Raw genomic sequence first — 21,245 nt, forward strand, 5'->3', positions numbered from 1 at the left:
AAGGAACAACAACCAAAAAAGGAAATAAGGGAAATTTAAGTAACGCAGAGGGTTTAGAGCACAGAGTGCCTCCCTCCTCCCTGCCGTCCCTCTCCCCAGAGACAATCACTGGGAACAGTTTTTGTGTCTCTTCCTAGATAATGCCTATGTTTCTACAAGCATACATATGTTTTATTTTCTTACACAAATGGGATTCACACTGTGCACAGCCCTCCTCAGCCTGCTTGCTTCCATCTTTAACGTCTTAAACATTTCCCATGTGAGCGTATCTACTGCCTTTTTAAAAAAAAATGGCTACATATTATGTCTTTCTATTGATGTGTGACAATGAGGTCCTATGGGTGAGCAATTATGGCTTTTCTCCCCAGTTTTTCACAATTATAAACGTTCTGCGATAAACATCCCTTTAACTATACACTTTGCACACCAGACTGGGTACGGCTATTGGGTAAATCCTAGAACTGGAGCTTCGGTGAAAAAGGCATGCAAAGTGCAGTTGTTATAGGTCTTACCAAACTGTTTTCCAAAAGGTTGCCCCATCTGGTTCCAACCAACAGGACGTCGGACAACCTGAAGGGCCACACACCCCCAACCACGGGCACTATCAAACTTTGCTCTGCCAGCCGGTTGGATAAAAAAAAAATCCCTCATTGTTTTGATTTGCATTTAAAAAAATTATGAGTGAGGTTTAGCATCTTTTTGTTTGTTTGGCAATAATTCTTTTTAGCTCATGGATGGGGTTGTGTGTTTTGTTTTGTTTTGTTTTGTTTTGTTTTTTTAAGAGAAGGAAGATCTTTGAGGCACCTTCTTAAGTCATGGGCTTCCAAGTAGGGAATGTGGCAGTAAGGAGCCCGGGTTGAATAGATCGAGTGGGTTCTAGCCCAGGTTCTTCTGCTTTCTGGGCCTCAGAAAAAGGAAGAGGTTGGACTGGCCATCTGGTCCCTTCCAGCTCCAGTGTCTCACGACTCAAAAGAATGATCGTGAGGAGTAGCTCTGATCTTAGCTATCCACCGTTTACAACCCGAGGTCCAGCCTCCTTAGCCTGGCATTTAAGTTCCTTCTCTATCTGGCCCCTATATACATTTCCGAATTTATGTCCCAGTGAAAAGCCCCCAGTGCTCTGGACGCCCTCACAGTGTTCCCTGAATATGTCCTACAATTTCCAGCCCCTGGTTGCCCCTGCTGTTCCTTTCCTTCTCTCCACCCCACCACCCCCTCCCACCTCTGCCTCCGAGGCCACCTGCAAGGCCATCTCCTGCAGACATCCCTCCCCTCCCATCTGAACGACTCCCGCAGCGCCTCAGCTGTCCTGTTATTAAACCGCTCAGCACAAGCTGCTCTGCTTTTCAGTTCATTCAGCTCTGCCTGAGTTCAGGAAAATGACTTTAAGGCCATCGGATCTGGATTCAAATCTCAGACCTGCCTCCTATTTTTACCTCAAGCAGTCTACCTCACTGCCAGTCCTCAGCTTTCCCTTCTGTAAAATGAGGAAAACAATACTGAGTTTTGTGGAGTCACATCAGATCACATGCTTAAAGAAGCTCCCACAATGCCCGGCACAAAGGCACTTGAGCTGTTGGCCTCCAACTTCCGTAGAGATTAGGTGGTCGGGAGGCCAGCCTGGTTCCTCCCCGTGCCTGTCTGCTGGCCATGTCACCTCACCATCACCTGACCAGCCAATTGCAGGGCTCGTCACATGCAGGGACCTCACTCTGAAGAAACAGTCCGTATCGGGGAGACATCTCAAGTAGTTGCCATGGTAGGGCCTCCATGCCTGCCACCCGAGAGTCAGTCCCGCCCAGCGTCCCACAGCCATCCTGTCTCTTGCTATTGTGACAGGAAAGTCTTCTGCTCTGGAGATACCGGGTGTGGAAGGGAGAGTGTGGAATCCCCACCCTTGCCTCCCAGCTCTGTGACTTAGGAAAGTTACGTAACCCTGAGCCTCAGTTTCCACAACTAGGGGATATGAGGTACTGATTCCTATCACCAGGGGATTTATCTGTTTTGTTTTGTGAAAAGTGTCTCAAACTATGCCAGGCCTATTGGAATTCAATAAATATGAAGCATTCCTCTCCCATTTTTCTTCACTGTATTTATTTTAAGCTGCTTAAGGGACAGAAACTATATCTCATATTTAAAACCCCCTCATCATCTAGCATGGCAATAAGCATTTTCTAGAGTATTGGTAGTTGTTATTCAGTTGTTAATGTGATGACATTAGCCTGCTTTGGGCAGTACTCATTGATCAGAGATCACATACCTCAGCCCCTTTGATCCTTAAAACAAGCCTCTGAGGTAGACAGGGTTATGCCCCACCTTGCAGATGAAGAAACGAGGTCCAAAGAGATCAAAACATGTATTCAGAGTCTCATAGTCAGTAAATTTGGGACTTGAATCAGAGTCTTGTTTCCAAATCCTGCACTTTCCCTTCTGGATAGTGGTACGGTCAATATGAGAGCATTTTGCCTGACATTCTGGGTTTAGCCTGTGGCCCCATTTTAAGGCAGCCTGGACACTTTAAATGTGGCGGAGGCATGGCCGGGGCTTCTAGTGACATCATCTGGTGTAGGGAATGGCGTTTGATTATTCTCCAAATTGATTGTCCAACTTAGAGAACATGGCAACCCGCAGAACTCTCGCTCCATCTTCCGACGTCCTTAAGGGCACTGTCCTGAACGTGCTTTTCCACGGAGGCTTCACCCCTTCCCTACCATGTCTGCCTGTCATGCCAGGATGACTGCAGTCTCAGGTGAGTCTTGTTAAATACCTGGGACTTGATCCAGACTCTCTCCCCATTTCTGAATGGAGGCAGAAGAAGCTATGTCAAGTTGGGTGTCACCCTCTTGCTGGCAACTGGAACCCAGATATCTCACATTCTTTTCTTATGGCTTCACACAGATCGATCATTCCAGCGAAGGCTCAACACTTGCAACACGGCTGCCAGAAAGCCCTTGGCTTAGACACGCTGGCCTTACCCTTCAGTAAACCTCTCTTGTCTGTGACTAATACTGAGTGGGGAGGAGCCATCATGCTTTGCGGCCATCTCAAGAAAGCGCTCCAGGCTTGGGAGTGGGAGGCCTTGGCTCTGCTCGCTGGTTCACATTTGCATATTTCACCCTTTGAAGAAAAGGTTACTAGTGATAAAACATCTTCATTATAAAATGGATATTTAAAATTGTAGCATCTCACCACTTTTTAATACGAGAAAGAGATTATCCTGCCTTTAGAGGAAGGAAACAAGGGATCAAGTTGTTTGCCCAAAGTTAACATTTCATTAACTCAATTTTTCTAGTAATTTTTCCCCAGGTGAGTTCCTTTTTACTTGAAATTTGAGTATTTTGTGACTCCCCTTTGGTTATCTTTCCTAAACACCCCAAAACTGTCAGTTCCAATATCTGGAATTTTGAGTTACTCCTGTTGGTGATAATTAGAAAAAGGAAGAACTAGGGGTTGGAAAAAGGAAAAGGAAAAAAACATCGGGAGAATTTCACAACAAGCATCAAGAGAGGGAAACGACGGGAAAGCAGGATTTGGAGTTGCAGGACTGCCTTTCACGAAGGGACAGGGCTGCTGTGTGCTCGGTCTGAAACCACCTCGAGCACCGCGCTGGTTCTCTCGCTTCGGAGTTGAGAGGCAGTGGGGCGTCACTTCTCAGGTATCCTTCCATCCTCTGAGTCAGCGCTCCTCAGGGCATCACAAAACTCCAAGTGACTCTACTCTGGGGCCGTCGTGGGGATCAGCAGATGGGGACAGGAACTCTGAGACAGGAAGTCAGAGGGCTTTTAACACAGAGACAGAGTGGGCAAAGCACAGAAAGTGCTTGTTGGGATGCAAAACAACGTACTGGCATCGCACCGAGAACGCACAGAAGAGAGACCCTACGAAGTTTCTGGTGGGTGGCAAGTAGAAATTAATTGTATGGGGCACCTGGGTGGCTCAGTCGGTGAAGCGTCTGCCTTCAGCTCAGGTCATGATCCCAGGGTCCTGGGATTGAGCCCCAAGTCAGGCTCCTTGCTCAGCAGGGAGTCTACTTCTCACTCTGCTGCTCCCCCTGCGTGTGCTCTCTCTCTCTGCCAAATAAATAAATAATAAAAAATTAAAAAAAATATATTTTCTGCCCTCTCCTCCCTCCCTAAATAAATAAATGCTTGCATTTAAAAAAAAGAAATTAATTGTATGAAGTTCATTATTATAAATCAGGCGTGTGAAATCTCCTAAATGATCTTCTTTGGCATGTTACCTATACTTTTTAAATCTTTGTGAGCTCTATTTTTCATATAAGATCTCAGGTTTCTTAGCCGCCAGATCTACGCGGCCCGTGGGTGCGTGTATCCAGGACTAACTCACGGTCTGGTGCCCAAGTTGCTCGACCTGGAGACCTGGGCACATTCATGCAAATGCTGTAAGTGCCCTAATGGGGATGCGTGTCGAACGCTTAGGGAATGATGGATTCTGCCTGGGGGAGCGGAGGGAGCAAAGAGAGGACATGGCATTTGAGCAGGGTCATAAAGGAAGGAAAAGGGGTCACCTGAGATGAGAGAGGATGTTTCTGATAAGGAATATGGCACGAGCAAAGGCCCTGAGGTGGGAGATGTCATGGTCGTTCAGGATTCCCTTGTCTGTGTTGGAGGGAGCCGGGGAGGGGGCAGGTGACTGCAGGGGCTATGTGGGGGCCACACTCTGAGGGACCGCCCAGGCCAAGCCATCAGGTTGTGGGCAGCAAGGAGCCATCAAAGGATGCTGAGCCTCAGAGTGTCATTAGATCTATTTTGGGGACAAAACTGGCGGGGGCAGGACAGGGAGAGATGCTTGGAAATTAGAGTGGTTTTGCACACACCAGGAGGGAAATGGTGAGGGCCTGAGCTGGGCAGTGACTATGTTGTCATAGGATTGGAGACTGGCCAGAGAGGCCGTTGGTGATGAAACTGTCAGGGCTGAGTGACAGAGATGTGGGGTGACAGACTGGGAGGGGTTGGCGATTTATGGTGATGAGGTGAATGGTGCCGTAATTGAGAGCCAGGGAGCATGGAGGACGAACAGGTTCAGGGCGGGGGTTTGGAGGAGGGGCTGGTGAGGAAACATGTCAGTCATAAACGCTAATGTTTTCTCCTTCACGGTAACATTTGGGCTCCTTTGATTCCAAACTGACATCACCAGGGCCGGAGCTGAGAGGCAGGGCTGTAAGCCAAAGGCCACGGATTCAGGATCAGAACTTCTCAGTGTCTTTATTTGTCAAATAACATACTGCATCATGGGATCAGTCAGGGGATGAGAGGGGAGGGATTTGTAAGTGCTGAGACCAGTGTCTGGCACATTCCCAGTGCCGCGGAGACATGTGATCTCTGTGGTATTGTCACAGGTGTACCTCGAGCAAAAGTGAGGCCCCTGTTTCCCCGTTCTGTTTTACAAATACTTCCATTTGATTCAAAACCCACATTTGGAAGGCAGACAACCAGGTTCATTCGTCAGGCAGTGACCCTTGCAGTGCCTAGCTGATAAGAATGTAGGAAGGTTTTCATAATCGTTCCCTTTTTATCCCCATTCCGTCCGTCGGACCCCTTTCTTGAGCGTCTGTGGGATGTGGGGTTTTATACGGAGCATGAGAAATGGCCCCCGGTCTCAAAGCCTTCCCGGGTGGCTGGGACAACAGGACGCGTGCAGAAGTAGGCTCCCTTAAATGCCAAACATAGGCTGTGTTCCTTTTTGAGTGCTGAGGAACGGGAAAGAGCTCTCCCCGATGCTGTGGAAGGACTCGGTGCCCTTTCAGACGGGGAGGATGAGATCAGTCAAGGGACTGAGTGAGTTGGGGACCAGGAGGCGGGGACCAAGTAGTGGAACAGACAGCAGAATTATGGTGCGTGGGGGCTAGGGGTGGCTGGGTGATAAAATGCAGACTCTGGGGCCACCCCACCCACTAGGAGCCCCAGGCCGTGCTGAAGAGGAGGCTGGCAGGGGGGTCAGGAAGGGTCTTAACAAGCACCACCTACATGAGACGCCGATCCCTGGGCTGCACTTGGACAAACTCAGCGGATTGACCGGGAGACGTGGAGAGGGGCTGACATGTGCACATGGTGTTTTGGCAGAATGGCCAAGTGGGGAGTGGGAGGAGAGGGCCCAAGCAGGGTGACAAGGGACCCCAGGCAGAGGAGACCTTCCCAGGGAGACTTTTATTCTGGTGTGGATTTCTAAGGAGAGAAAGGTAAAAATAAGTAAACATGTTTATAATATTTTTTTATTCTCCAACATGGTAAGGAACACATCTTTCCTACTTAAAACCTTTGAGTTAAAATCAGAGACCACCTCTTCCATTTTAGGTAATGTTTAACTTAATCACTTAATCTGGATTAATGCAGACAACAATGGTGACAAAAGGTAATTACATTTAAGTGGAATTCTAACTTAAAAATTCTTTTGGCAATATCTGTGAGTCACCCAGTTCAACGCAAACATCCATAAAACATGTACTAATTGTTCCAGAGGAAATAATTGTCGCAGAAGGGCAAAAGGCCAAGTGAGCTGAAATACCAGGTTCTTAATTTATAAAGTCACTAAAAGCACTCTTTTGTAAGTTCTTCTCAAGTCGTAGCCTATTATCAGGTAAGTCTGGCACTAAGATCGCTTTATGCTTCAATACTTCACGAGGGCACAAAACAAGGGAACACACACTAAGAGCTTCTTGAAAACATTTTGTGAGAGACTTAATACTATGTGAATTTACTCAGCTTTCAAGAATAGAGAGGTATTTAAAATGAAAAAAAAAAAAAAGTCACTGGCTCTATGCCCAACATGAAAATACACACTTTTAACTATCTGCAATATATAATGATTTATAGAACTTTGGAAATTCTACTCAGTTTTCCTTAAGACTTGGAAATAATGCTCCTTCTCTCCTAATAGCGCTTTCTGTATAAATACAAGGTTGAATTAATACTGCTTTTTTCCCCCCTCGGCTTTGTGCCAATGGAGGGAAAAAGCAAAAACCAAAAAAGAGAGAACAAAGAACTACAGACACTCTACGGGTAAAGGTGCAACCCTTGCTGCCCCAGCCCTGGGCTCTCCTCTCCTCCTTCCTTTGGGCTATAGAAGGTTCCACTTCTGTGTGGCAATGACAAGCCTGTTGTGGCCCCAGAGAAATGCTACCCTTCGGCGAGGTAAGGCACGCAGAAGCTCTTCGCCCTGTTAACCAGCATCGCACTCTCATGATGATGTCCATTTACCCACTGCAAGAGGAGCCAAGGCTGGCAGGTGGAAGGCCCTCCTTCTCCTTTCAAGTCTAACCCAGAATCTCAAACTGCCTGAAGAAATCCACATTCTCTGAAGGCTTGTCCCCCACCAAACACAACCCCCAAACACCCAACACCTATGTTCAGAATTTATGAGGTATCTTTGTAGAGTAACAAAATATTTAGGCTAGTGTTCTGTATTCTTATGGGAAAGGATTCTCATCGTACTTCACTGGTTTAATTTCTTAGTTTTAAAAATGTAGAAGTTTTTATGTTCATTTACTATGATCAAACTTTTAATTGCCACAGATGTAGACACAGTAAATGAAAGACTTAGCGTATGAAAAAATAGATTGGTATGTCTGGTAAATAGTATATAGTGGTAGTAGATAGAGTAAAGGAAAAAACACGCACAACGTTTGGTAGGTAGATAGGTGCAGAATAAGTGTGTTCACAACTGTGTTTTTCACGAGGTTCTGATGATCCAAATTTGATAGACAACTAAGAACATGAAATTTTCTCCACTTCAGCACACATATGCTGTACTTGCATGGCTTTGAGCTTAGACGCATCACTGACAGACACACAATTTAAAGACTTTTTCTAGAAGTACCTATTGCATTCTACTCTCACCCCCGCCCCCCGGAAGTATCTGCTTCACACGATTACAATAGTTTTACAATAAAACTTGGTTTTATTTCCCTTTAGGGTGGTCACCTAATCTGTAAAATTATATTTCGTTGCAGTGGTAGGGAATCTAATGGGGGAAAAAAAAGGTAAAATAAGTTTTGTTCGTAAAAGAGATTCCACCCAAATCAACAAATATCACACGTCACTCTAGTCGCAAAATAATTTATTGCTTCCCCTGAAAGGAAAAGAAAAATCTGCTTCCTGCCCCGGGCAGGGGCAGCCTGGGAACTGGGCACCCCTCCCTGGGAGCCGAGCTCCGCCGTGCTGCCCCCGCCCGCTCTGCTCTCCCTTCCTCCTCCCTGCTCCTGCGGCTCCATTTGCACCGCCATCATGGCCCTCAGCCTCCTTCTGCCTTATCTCATCATGGTGCACTTCGTAGTTTAGAAATAGCTGAGGCAAGTATTCAGGCAGAGCTAGTTCTTGAGGAGAACCTACAGGGCGCCCTGTGCCGATCCGGGGGTACCACAGCAAAGGAGAAGCGCTGCCCCCTGTGCTAAGGCATCCCTGAGAGTGGAGGTGATCCAGAAGCACCTTCGTTCTCTTGGTTGGAGTATGGGGGGCGCCGGGGGAGCTGAGCCAGCATTCCTTGTGGATGACCCAAGCCAGGGGGAGCGGAGCGGAGCCATCCGCACGCACGACCACCTGCGTCAGAGCCTGGCTGGGACACATACAGGGTGGGGGCTCCTCCTGCATCTCACCCTTGAACCCAGAGGCCATCTAGGGAAGGAGATGGATGTGAGCAACGGCCTTAATAGGGACTTCAACTTTCACTTTGCCCAATATTTATTCCAAAGTGGCTGTTTCCACCCTGAAGAGGTGAAGATATCTGTAATTGGTAAGATTAAGGATTCAAAGCAGTATCTTGGCTGCCCACCACCCCCACCCAACAGGATGGAGGCTAGGGAAAATTTACAGATAATAAAACTGAGTGGCATTAATTTTGTATATTGAATGTGGTGAAATGAACTTTGACTCTTCTGGGGCGCCAGGCTGGCTCAGTCGGCGGAGCAGGCGACGCTTGATTTTGGAGTTGCGAGTCTGAGTCCCACATTGGGTGCAGAGATTACTTAAAAACAAAACTCTTAAAAAAAACTTTTTTTTTGACTCTTCAAATATCGTAAGTTCCTTGGGAGCGAAGGCTGATTAAGTCTCAGGAGAGACAGCGTAGTGCAGTTTATTCTGGACTAGCTGTGTGACTTTGGGCGAGTTATGCAACCCCACTGTGGCTCAGGTTCCCCATCCGTAAAATGGAATAATAGTACCTACATCATGCGGTTATTGTGAGGATAAATTAATAACTCATTTATTAATTTAACTCCATTGTTAATATACATGAAAAATATACGAAGCACTGAGAAAAAGGTCTGGCACGTAATAGACATTATGCAAGCATTTATTATTAGGTTATTCCGTAAGACTAGAACAAATCCAGATGCTAATACAAAGTTTCTAACAGGATGCCCTGGTGGCAGACGATCAATAGATGTTAAGAATTGTTTTACCCATAATAGCATAGCATCATATTTTGCACATGAGATGTTGAGACTTTGAACTAGAGAAGAAAGACCACATGTACAGACATTGCTCATTGACTATCAACAAAGAGTCCCCCCGCCTTTCCCTGCTAATAGTACCCTAATTTTGCTCAAATATTAGAGAAAGATCCTTAATCCTGGGGAAGGTAGGAATGCATCATGATAATCTAAAGCAGTCATGGCGATCCTATTCCCCTGGTGCAGTTCTGGCCAATGGAATGTAAAGGAAACTCTACCGGGGGGCTTCTAGAAACGGTTTTCTCACCAAAGAGACCCTTGAGGAAGTGGTTAGTCCTAGTTCCCTCCTTCGACCAGGATTTGTGTGGAATTGTAGTATCCATCTTGTGACCAAGAGGTAGTGAGCTGAAGAAGAGACCAACATGCTGAGAACGGCAGAGCAAAACCAGTCTGAGTCCTTGCTAACACTGTTGGGCCACTGAACCAAATCTGGAATGACTTACCTCCAGAACTTGCGTTATGTAAAAAACCAACCAACCAACCAATCTCTGGTTTAATAATTGGAGGGGATTCTGTTAATTGCAGCCTAAAAGCATTCCTTACTTTCCATTCCATGTCATTTATTTTTGAACTTTACTGATATGTGATGGAACCAACGGTGGTTCTCACACTAGTGTGTGTGCATCAGAATCGCCGGGACGGCTCGCGGAAACATACGTGGCTGGGCTCCATGCTGAGTTTCCGAATTGGCAGGTCAGCGATAGGGCCTGGAATTTTGCATTTCTAATAAGTTTCCAGGGAATTTCAATGTTGTTGGCTCAAGGATCACACTTTGAGAACCACTGTGATAGATCATCAAGACATTTTTATTGGATTATATTTACTGAAATGTCCACAAATCTTCCTTCTAGTAATGGAGAAACAACGTATCTTACAAACACGGATGGAAAAATTCTTCATATTTCAACCAATCAAATTCAACAATACGTAAAAAGGATCATAGATCGTGACCAAGTGGGGTTTATCCTAGGAATGCAAGGCTGGTTTAACATTTGAAACTCAATTGAATTTCACATTAACCATATTGAAAGCCATATTGACTGGCTAAAAAAGAAAAAAAAAATACCACCATCTCATAGATGCAAGAAAAGCATCTAAAAAAAAAAACAAAAAAACCCAGAAACAAATCAACATTAATTCCTGATTAAAAAAAAAAAAAAAAACAAACCTCTGCAATCCAGGAGCAGAAGGGAACTTGCTGCAGCACAGACAGCGTCCATGGAGACCGCGTCTGTCTATACAAACTCTAGGAGATCCCATCTGGCCTCACAGTTTTTAAATTGTACTTATATTCTGAGGTTTCCTACATTTACATGACCCCAGACCCCTGAACTATAGACGCCTGCCCCTCCAACTTCAGACTTTGATGTCTCTCCAATGTCTAACAGGCATCTCAAACTCAATATGCCCCAAACAACACTCATTTCCCAATAGCCACTCTTCCGAGTTCCCCTGTGGCGTATGGCCTAAAATTTAGGCCTGATACCATGACCGGCCTTAACATCTGGTGAAACTGGGAGGGCCCCAAGGTGGCCTAACTTTGACTTCCCCTCCCCACTCTGCTCCCAAGGATAGGGTCCCCTAACCAAACATGCCTTATTAAGAGGACCAGAGGAGTTCCTGCCTGCCCATGGGATTCTTCAAATAAGCCAATCATACCCTTGTGCAGGAACCAGGGACCACTCCATCCCTCTGATACGACAAAGCCTGCCTCCCTGTCCCTGGTTGTTCTCTGCTCCCGAGCGTGACCCCACTGGCCCTGCCTAGTGTGCTGCATCCTCTCCCAGGTGCTAAGTATATGTGATTAATTGGCTGCTGTCAATCCCATCTATTCAATCTTGGGTACCCTGTGTTTGGCTATTCCCACAGCTCTATAACCAACCCAGTTAACTTCCCTCACAAACAGGGTAAATAGGGGGAAATTAAAGCAGCCCCATCTTGATAAATGGTACAGGGGGAATAAATTGGGGCATTTTCATTTCTCACACCTACAACCAACCCATCACCAAATCCTTATTTATTTCATATGTAAACTGTATCTGGGATCTAATCCCTTCCTCCCACTTCCATTTCCACTACAATCTCTGTAGTCCAAACCACCACCTCTTGCCCAAACCAGAACAGCAGTCTCTGTTGTGGCCTCTACCTCTGCCCATTTCCCCCTGCAATCTATTCACCACAGAGCAACATGGTCCTTTTATGACATAGATCTGATCACACCACTCTTTTTTTTTTTTTAAGATTTTATTTCTTTCTTTGACAGAGAGCGAGAGAGAGCACAAGCAGGGGGAGAAGCAGAGGGATAGGGAGAAGCAGGCTCCCTGCTGAGCAGGAAGTCCAATGTGGGGCTCGATTCCAGGACCCCAGGATCATGACCTGAGGCGAAGGCAAACGTCCGACTGAGCCACCCAGGCGTCCCAGATCACACCATTCTTCTGCTCAGAATTGTCTAATGGCTTCCCATGACGCCCTTGGGATAAAAGCCAAAGTCCTTACTGTGGCCCCGAATGCAAACTCTTCCATTTCACATGCTACTAGTCTCCCTACAACCCTAACACTCCAGCTGCCTGAACAACTTGCTATTCCTTGGCTCCATCAAGCACTCTTGCCTCAGAGCCTTTGCCTGTTTCCTTTGCTCGGAATAACCTTCCCCTGGAGAGCAGCATGGCTTGGCCATACCAGTTGATCTCTGCTCAAGGTCACCGCCCAGAGGCCTTCCTCAAACGCCTTTTATAAAAAGGACCCCCTTCTCACCCTTACCTTGCGTTTCCTTTGTTGCACCTCATTAGCCCGACTGCTGCATTTATCTGCTTCCTCTCTGCCCCCACCCAATTAGCATAGAAGATCCTTAAAGGCAGGGACCTTGTTTACTGCTATAGCTCCAGTGCCTAGAATATGCCTGGAACACAGCCGGCCAGTGTTTGTTGCATGAATAAACTGCGAACGAGAATGCCTCATTTTCCAATACCCTCACCAGGTATTATAAAGCTTTATATATCTTTGGTAATCTATTTTAATTTGTATCATTTTTTTGGGTTGGCCTTTGTATTTCTTTTTTCCAGAAAGCTATCTTTTCATATTCCTTGCTCAGCTTGTCTTTTTCCTATCGCTTTGCAGGATCTATTGATACATTAAAGAAATTATTCCTTTGTCTGTCCTATGCTGCGAATATATTTTCCTACTTGCTATTTGCCTGTGACTTTGCAGTCACATTACCAATTTTTCCCTTTTGGCTTTTCGTTTTGGGCCATGTTTGGAAAGTCCCTCCCTGTTCCAAGATCATCAAAGCAGCCATACTTATTTTCTTCTAATACTATAATATATGCATATGTAAAAGATTATGATGTTTAGATCTTTGACCCATGTGGGATTTCCTCTCGAGCATAAAAAGTAAGGAAGCGATCTAGTTTAAAAGCAAATTTAGCTTTAAAATACAATGAATACAAGTTTCTGGATACCATTTTATAAAATTTACTGTTTAAATCTTCTCAAAGAATATTCATAATTTAGGGGCGCCTGGGTGGTACAGCGGTTAAGCATCTGCCTTCGGCTCAGGGCGTGATCCCAGCGTTATGGGATCGAGCCCCACATCAGGCTCCTCCGCTATGAGCCTGCTTCTTCCTCTCCCACTCCCCCTGCTTGTGTTCCCTCTCTCGCTGGCTGTCTCTCTCTCTCTGTCAAATAAATAAATAAAATCTTAAAAAAAAAAAAAAAGAATATTGATAATTTAAAAAATAAATTCAAACACAATTCACTTATTTTCCAATACACATTTTTATAAACACATTTGATACATATATATGTATCTATGTATGCATGGATAGATGATAAAATTCTATTTCCCATAATTATCTGGGATATTATAATTTCACATTATTGTCACTATTAAAATACTTTCCCAATAAAGTTTCTATTTCATTTTTCTCAGTATTTTCTCCCTTTCCTGGATCTTGATTTCTTTTTCGTTTTACCATACTTTCTTTTAAAAAGTATCTTTTCAATTAAGCTCACTTCTTCATGGAGAGAAGAGGTCTTTATTCTCAGGAGGAAGGAGAAGAGATTTATTATGAACTGATAACTCAGTGAAAAATTTGATTCTTCATAGGTTGTCACATGTTTACAATAGCTAGAAAGGGAAGAAAAAGGAAGAAGTTATCTTAAAATGACCATTTAAAATGTATGCATCTATCCCTGAAACATCCCCCAAACTAGCAAATATATATGGGTAGGTTTAAAACAGTACTCAGAGTTGGATGGAAACCTGGAAAAATTTGGCAAAACAACTTAATTTTACAGAGGCAAACACGTTAGCACCATCCATGGGGGCTACCATGCCAGGGTAACAGATGGTACTAGAGCCCGGTTTCACAACTCCTCGCCCAGAAGTCCTTCCATTCCAAATGGGCTGCTTCTTTTTACCATGCTCAAAGCAAACAACAGCACACAGGAAGAGATTCTGGGCATAGTTTTAAAATAAAAGAAAATAAATAATCTCTAATCCCCACCCGAAATAAGACACCAGACTTGAAAATGTAGCCTACAATCTGGTACCTACTATAGAAAGAAGAGTTTACAAAGCTATTTCGCTTATCTTAAAAGTAGTAGATCAAGTCTCCAACCACCACCAAATCTCTAATCACGAATCTCTAACTCTGACACTCCATCTCTAACTCTACCAAGGTGTAGGCCATCCAGGGCACAGAGGAACATGTTAAATGCTATCACTGGTTGTAATCAGCAAAATGCAGACTATGGGAAATTGTATAGGACACAAGACCTGGATTATTCAACAAGTAATTTTTTCCCTAAAGCAGAAAAAAAAAATGACATAAAAGGGGAATTTACCAGCCAAAACACTTAAGGGATATCTTAGCTACTTGCAACGAATGGGCCTTATTTGGATTGAATTATATTAAAAATTTCATAGCAATTGGGAAAATCTAAACATTGACGGCATGTTTGATAATATTAAGGAATTACCATTAGGTTTTTAATGTCTGATTGACATTTGTTATGGTTTTGTTTTTAAAAATATTATGACATTTGAGATATGCTTCCAAATAATCTGGGGGCGGGGGTGGAGGAGCGGGTTGGCATGGGCGAAGCAAGTCTAGTCATGTTGACAATTGTTAAGGCTGAATGACAGGTACAGGGGGGTTCATTATGCTATTCTATTTTTGAATATACTTGAAATTTTCCATAGTAAAAAGCTTAAAAAAACAGGTAAAAAACATACAGAAGATATAAACTTCGATATTGGATTTATATAACACAGATGGTCCCAAGTTCCTGAAAGAAAGTTTATGTGTGCACCACAAAACTCCACCCCCACCAGTTGTGACTATGGATAACTAGCCTTGGTTAGTTGTGACTACGGATAACTAGCCTTGGTTCTCTCACCTGTAAAACAGGAAAAAACAACAGTGCCTACCTCGTACAGTGAACACAAGTATCGAATGAGAAGATATATTAAGCACTTAACCCACTGGTCAGTACACAGTATGGGCTCAAAAATGTTCACCTCCGCTATACTTCTTTAAAATTGATTTTTGTTTTCACTTAAAATCTTAAGACTAATTTAATGATCCATAATAAAGCCAAAACCCTACCATATTCAGTAATAGGACATTTAAAAGCCTCAACTACTCATTGGTTTAACAGAAATCAAGTATAAGCCATGTACAGGAATTCTCACAAACTGGTGGCCTCTTGCTCTTATTTTCTTTTCAATTTCAGCTATTTCAAGAGAGATTCTTCCAGACAAATGGTTACAACAAAAAGGGTAAAAAGTATTGTTTCTCTTACCTAGGGAAGCTCTTTTTCTACATCAGAAAGATAAGAAAAGGTATACAAACTATTTGCTCCCATAATAAGGACTTCTATTTTTAAGCTGAATCACTAACAATACCGTATAAGGATTACATTCTTTATCACAAACTCAGAAAACTATCCTAGAGTTATAAGCCATAAAACCGGATATAACATAATTTGTTACTGCCAAGTATTTTGCTGTGAGTAGAACACGTGCAGACGGATGTTCCTTGAGCTCTGACATGGAAAATGAATGTGTGGCAAACGGATGCTGTAAGAATATGTTTATAGAAACAATTTTATGTGAAGGGATAGGCACAGGTTTACATTTAAAAGGGGGTATAAGGTACATCTGAATTTCCTTATGAGAACTTCCTTGTGAGATTTCAATGTATGCAAAAAGAATGGTCTCTCAAGTCTGCATACATACAAAATTAAATAAACCTGCTAACATAAGCTAAAGTTTTGGTGGTCTGAAAGATGTTCACATTTGGCATATGACACACATATTTGAGTACTGTTTTTTTACTCTAGTTTAAGATATTCGTTAAAATAAAATTTTTAAAATTCAAATCAAATTTTTGTGGGACCAAAAAAAAATTTTGTGTGTGTATGGGGGGCAGGGGGGCACCCAAAGCCTCTCCATTTCCTGTGGCTGGCAATGCAGTACCTCGGCTGTTCTTCTTGTAGAAGGAGAGAGGAACCACTGCCCCTCTCAGGGAGGCCAGGGATAGACACTGATTAGCCACTGCCTGCAGCGGGTCTTTAGACCTAGCTAATTGTCAGTAACTGGCCTACCTACAGACGGGTACTTCTATAAATGCGAGGAATATTAAGGGCGTTTAAATTCATGAAGACTGTTCATTCTGCCTCAGAAAAGAAGCATAAACAGCCTCTCATATCTGAAGTGCTCTTACAGCCTTTCTCTGCTTAGTTCTCAAGGCCTGAGTGTTCTCACAAGTATTTTACTGGACGTTTGTCTCTTGAACCCTCAGACATGAGTCCTTCTGTGTAATAAAATTCTCTATACAGCTGAAGATCTGCTCTCTTAAGCATCAAAATACTTCATTTACACCATTTTGTATGGACATCTTTTAAAACTGAGTTATACGTTATTAGTATAAATTACAAATTTAAAGTATAGTATAAATGAGTATAAAATGAGATTAATATAAAAATATAAAGTATATTATTATAAGTTGCTCATTTTTACTGTAAAAATATTAGAAAATACAGCTAAGAAAAACAAACCCAAAGAGAACGCACACAGCATTCTGGGTTACGCTCTGTGTTAAAGCTGAGACCCCATCAGGCTTACTTTGTTAGGGGAGCAATCTAAGCAGTGTGTCACGAGTGAACGTCAGACTGCTGTAACTTGAGTTCTTTTGTCTGCTTCCGATTCTGATGCTGGCTCCTCTCTCGTTTGTCAAGTGGATGTCATTTATGTTTGCTGTCAAGATGCCTATCAGCAGAGCACCTCTCAGTCTCCCTCCTACTCTGTTTCTTTTGATGGTTAGGAGTTTGGAAGTCAGACAGCTGAGCCTGACAGAAACACACCCGCAGGCAGAGCGCGCTGGCTCCGAGTGAGGCGCTAAGGGGCTTTCTGAGAAGAGCGCGTTAGCTCCAGTCATGGGCTTTGCGACATTTTTACTGGTTGGCAAAAGCCTTTTTTGCTTACTCTGTGGTTCTAGGCTAAGGTCTAAATAGGCGAAGTTGACAGAATTTTGGTGCTTAAAGTCATGGTATCACTGATGCTTCATCTATAGGTTATAATTTTTAGCCTTATAGTTCATGCAGAGAAAAAAAAAATCTCAGCTGTTTCATCCCTGACTATACAAGGTCCATTTGTAACTAATTGTCTTACATTACTGTATTAAGTCTGTGAAGATTTAGAAAGATCTAGAAATCCACAGACTGCACCATGGGAAAAGCATAAAGGTATAAGCTCCCCCCTAACGAACTCGGGACCGATTCTGCAGGCATTAGAGACAGAAGGGCACCAGAACACCACTTCCTAACTTACTGGTCTCATGCGGGTGCTCTTCACCGGCCAGGACTGCAACCTTTTCTCTTCCTTTTGATGAAATCTTAACATCGGAAAAAGCCATCGCACTGACCACTGCACAGGAATGTAACACCTCAGATGGGGAGCTGACCCTGGGGTTTGGATTCCAGCCTTTCCCTGTTGCTGCTGCTAGGACAGTGCCACTCTGTAATCATTCCAGACTCAGCTAAACTTTTGTTGAGTAGTAAATTTTCATACAGATAACTTCATTTTGTTATCTCCTATTGTATTTTCTAGATTTTACTTATCCTTGATTGATAACTCAGGAAGAGAAACTCTTTAATAGAAAATTAGTTTTATTTAAAGTAATGATCAGAATTATCATGTATTGAGATTTACTATGTGACGACACTAAATTCTCATTCTCTACTTTTCATACATTCATTCAACAAATAACTGGTGAGCACCTACTATGTGCTAGGCTCTGCTCTAGCCTCTGGGATTTTTTAAGACAGACAGAGTCCCTGCACTCAAGGACCTTACATTTTTTCTAGTGGGGGGAGGCAGACAAAAAAGCAAAACAAAGCTATAATAATCTAGTCAATACGGACAAGAGCTGTAAGAAAGAAAACACAGGCGGGGGGCGGGTGGTAGAGAGTGATGAGGTGTGCCCGTTAGGGTGAGGGGAGAGCTGCTGCTATTTCAGACAGCATGGTGAAGTGTAATGTGAGCAAAAACCGGACAGGAGTGAGTCCGAGTGGGTATGTGGGGGAAGAGCATTCCAGGCTGGAGGCACAACATGCGCCAAGGCCTGTGTGGGGCGTGTGCTCGGCAAGTTCAAGGAACAGCTAGGAGGCGGTGTGAACAGGGGCAGTGAATGTGGAGCAAAGGAGGCGAGCAGGGAAGCTCAGAGAACTGCAGGGGCCTGTAAGCTCCTTAGGGTCTTTTAACTTTATTCTGCGTGAGATGGGAGCCACTGGAGGTTTTGAGAAGAGGAGAAAGATCAGTATTACACGCTGTCTGTGCCATGGGGAAGATATAAACACATAAGCTTCCCCCGAACTCACTTGTACACTGTTTTCACAACTGGGACAACAGAGCTGTAAAGATGGTAAATAACTTGCCCACAGGAGCAAGCAGCAGAGCTGGGGTATGAACAGCCTGATTCATTAGCACGTCCTCCTCACTACTGGGAAACTGCCTTATCAACAGTTTCTAGGTACAAACAGTGAGATTAGTATAAAATGAAATTGGTATGAAAATATAAAGGCACCATGAAAAAAGTCTTTAAAAATCTAAAACCTTTTCCAGCTTTATTGAGATACTATCAACATCACATATGTTAAGTTTAAAGTGTGCAACGCGTGTTGTGAAATGATTATCACGGTAAGGTTAGTTAACACCTCCATCCCTAAAACTCTTAAACAAGACTCAATATATAATTCCAATTTTCTTGATTATAAGCCCAGTATCTTCTAATTCCAACAAATAACCTATCTGGTTCTTATCATAGTCAACTGTAATTTTATGTGACTTTTTTAAATTAGAAAAGAATACTACTTCATACCAAACTAGAGATTTCATGATGTTTTTTATCCTTTGATTTCTAAGAGCATCCCATACCTTCTACAGAATTTCTGTGTACTAAGCCAATATAGTGAATTCTTGGTTGTCAGTGACTGGCCTTTCTTCTTCAGGATCCCCTGGAGGCCATGTCCATGGAAACAGGTTCTAGCAGAGTCTCCTTCAGTCCAGTTGAACTGAAAACTTGAAGGACTTTTTTTGTCAACAGTGGGTGTTGAATCAACCAGTGCGCTAAATTGCTTTTGTAGACTCACCACCATTTCTGGAAACAGAGGGAAAAAGGAAAGGAATAAAATAAAAACTAATGTTAAATCACAGATAAGTTTACTTGTTAGCAATGCACTAATGTTGGTTTCTTAGTTTTGATAAATGCACCACGATAATGCAAGACGTAACAATGGAGGGAGCTGAAACTGGATGAGGGGCATTGGGGAACTACTTAGAAAAGGTTAAAATGCTAAATCTTTTGTATTTTTATCACAATTAGGAAAAAAAAGAATGAACAAGACAACCTACAGGCAATTCTCCACAGAAAGAGTTCTGAAAGTCATGGAAACACAGGATGATTTTAGATTTTGGTGGGAACTTAAGTTCTGTTTTAAAGAATGCAATGTTCCTAAAACAGATTCCTCTGGAGACTTCTTACGAAGGACGATACTTCTTTGGATGGGCACTGGACATGGGGCTCGAAACACAACCCCGAGATCAAGAGCTGCGGGCTCTATAGACTGAGCCAGTCAGGTCCCCCTAGGCACTCACATTTCAAGAAGTCAAGATATTTAGCTTTTCTACCACAGTACAGCTACATGGAGTTAAGAGAAAATGCAACTCACCTCTCCTTTTATACACCACTGCTCTGTCAATGGATGAGTGGTAGAGTGGCTTTTCACTTTTCCACAGATACCTGTACAATGTAGAAAAACATTTGGAGCAGGATGGAGAAGAAATGGACCCAAACCCATTTCAGAGAAGTTTCTCTGAAGCAACATCTGAAATTCTAGATACTCAGTGTAACAGCTGTGCCTTAGAATGACCTACTGACACAGGTCGATAGAGCTTACGTCACAGATGTAAGCAAGTAGCACCGAAGGAGACGGCAGGCCAACAGAATGGCGTGCTCATCCCTAAAGCCTCCCAGATGTCATAAGGTCCTGCACAAAAATGTAGAAAAGATTTCCTTCACCACAGAATTCTCTTGCTGTCTGTTCTCAGAAAGTGAAACCACCGCCTAAGAAACAACTGTTCTCTTGCCTTTGCCCAACCGCCCTCCTGCTGAGGATTAAATCAGAGGTACTTCTGGTAACTCACACAAAGTGAACAGTAAGTACCAGTCTTCTGATGCAGAGATGCAATCGGCGTTAGTAAGTGACAGTTTTCCTGAAAATTAGTGTGAATGAAATTTTAGTGAACATACCACATTTAAAATATATCAGAGAACTTGTCATTGAGCCCTATGGTAAAGGAGTTTGTGATTCTTTCAAATCTTTTTTGTTATTTGTTTGCTTAAGTAATAAATGTAACAATATACTCAAGGTAAAACATAATAAAGAAGTTCCCTAAATAGTCTAATCCCAATCAGTGGATAAACCCACTACTACAAATCCCTTGCAAACACCTCATTTAGACAGATCTTCATCTATAAAGCCTATACAGGTGGCAATTATGCTATAGTCAAGGAGGCATTACTTCCTTGGGTGGGGTAAAGTGAAACAGACAGGTAACAGACCACACACACAGGGGCTCTGTGCGCAAGCACTAGTCAGTAGTGATTTACACATGGTATTTCACGCATTTCACTCAGCTCAAAGCATCTACTCCATACAGAAGGATCTTGACATATCTCCAAAGGCAAGAGAAACAAAAGATAAAATGAACTTGTGGGACTTCATCAAGATAAAAGCTTCTGCACAGCCAAGGAAACAGTAAAAAAAACTAAGAGGCAGCCCATGGAATGGGAGAATATATTTGCAAATGATACTACAGATAAAAGACTGGTATCCAAGATCTACAAAGAACTTCTCAAACTCAATACGCGAGAAACAAATAAACAAATCATAAAATGGGCAGAAGATATGAACAGACACTTTTCCAATGAAGACATACAAATGGCTAACAGACACATGAAAAAAGGTTCAAAATCATTAGCCATCAGGGAAATTCAAATCAAAACCACACTAAGATACCACGTTATGCCAGTTAGAATGGCAAAAATTGACAAGGCAAGAAACAACAATTGTTGGAGAGGATGTGGAGAAAGGGGATCCCTCCTACATTGTTGGTGGGAATGCAAGTTGGTACAACCACTCTGGAAAACAGTGTGGAGGTCCCTTAAAAAGTTAAAAATTGAGCTACCCTATGATCCAGCCATTGCACTACTGG

General features: G+C 43.2%; 1 protein-coding gene across 4 annotated transcripts in view; it reads right to left on the bottom strand.

The window, feature by feature from the left end:
• Positions 1-9,290: 9,290 nt before the first annotated feature.
• Positions 9,291-21,245, bottom strand: part of TAF1B (TATA-box binding protein associated factor, RNA polymerase I subunit B) — a 70,005-nt gene continuing 58,050 nt past the window's right edge. For all 4 annotated transcript variants that reach the window (XM_045775964.2, XM_045775963.2, XM_087863871.1 and 1 more), the window contains 3 exons: positions 19,700-19,770; positions 18,906-19,128; positions 9,291-13,592 (listed from right to left, as the gene is read on the bottom strand). In XM_045775964.2, the coding sequence (XP_045631920.1) occupies positions 13,391-13,592; positions 18,906-19,128; positions 19,700-19,770 (496 nt within the window). In that variant the 3' untranslated portion in view covers positions 9,291-13,390. The remainder of the gene's footprint in view (positions 13,593-18,905; positions 19,129-19,699; positions 19,771-21,245) is intronic.

This window comes from Ursus americanus, chromosome 7 (genome assembly GCF_024610735.1).
Source record: "Ursus americanus isolate L20-20 chromosome 7, mUrsAme1.1.p, whole genome shotgun sequence".
Lineage (NCBI taxonomy): Eukaryota > Metazoa > Chordata > Mammalia > Carnivora > Ursidae > Ursus > Ursus americanus.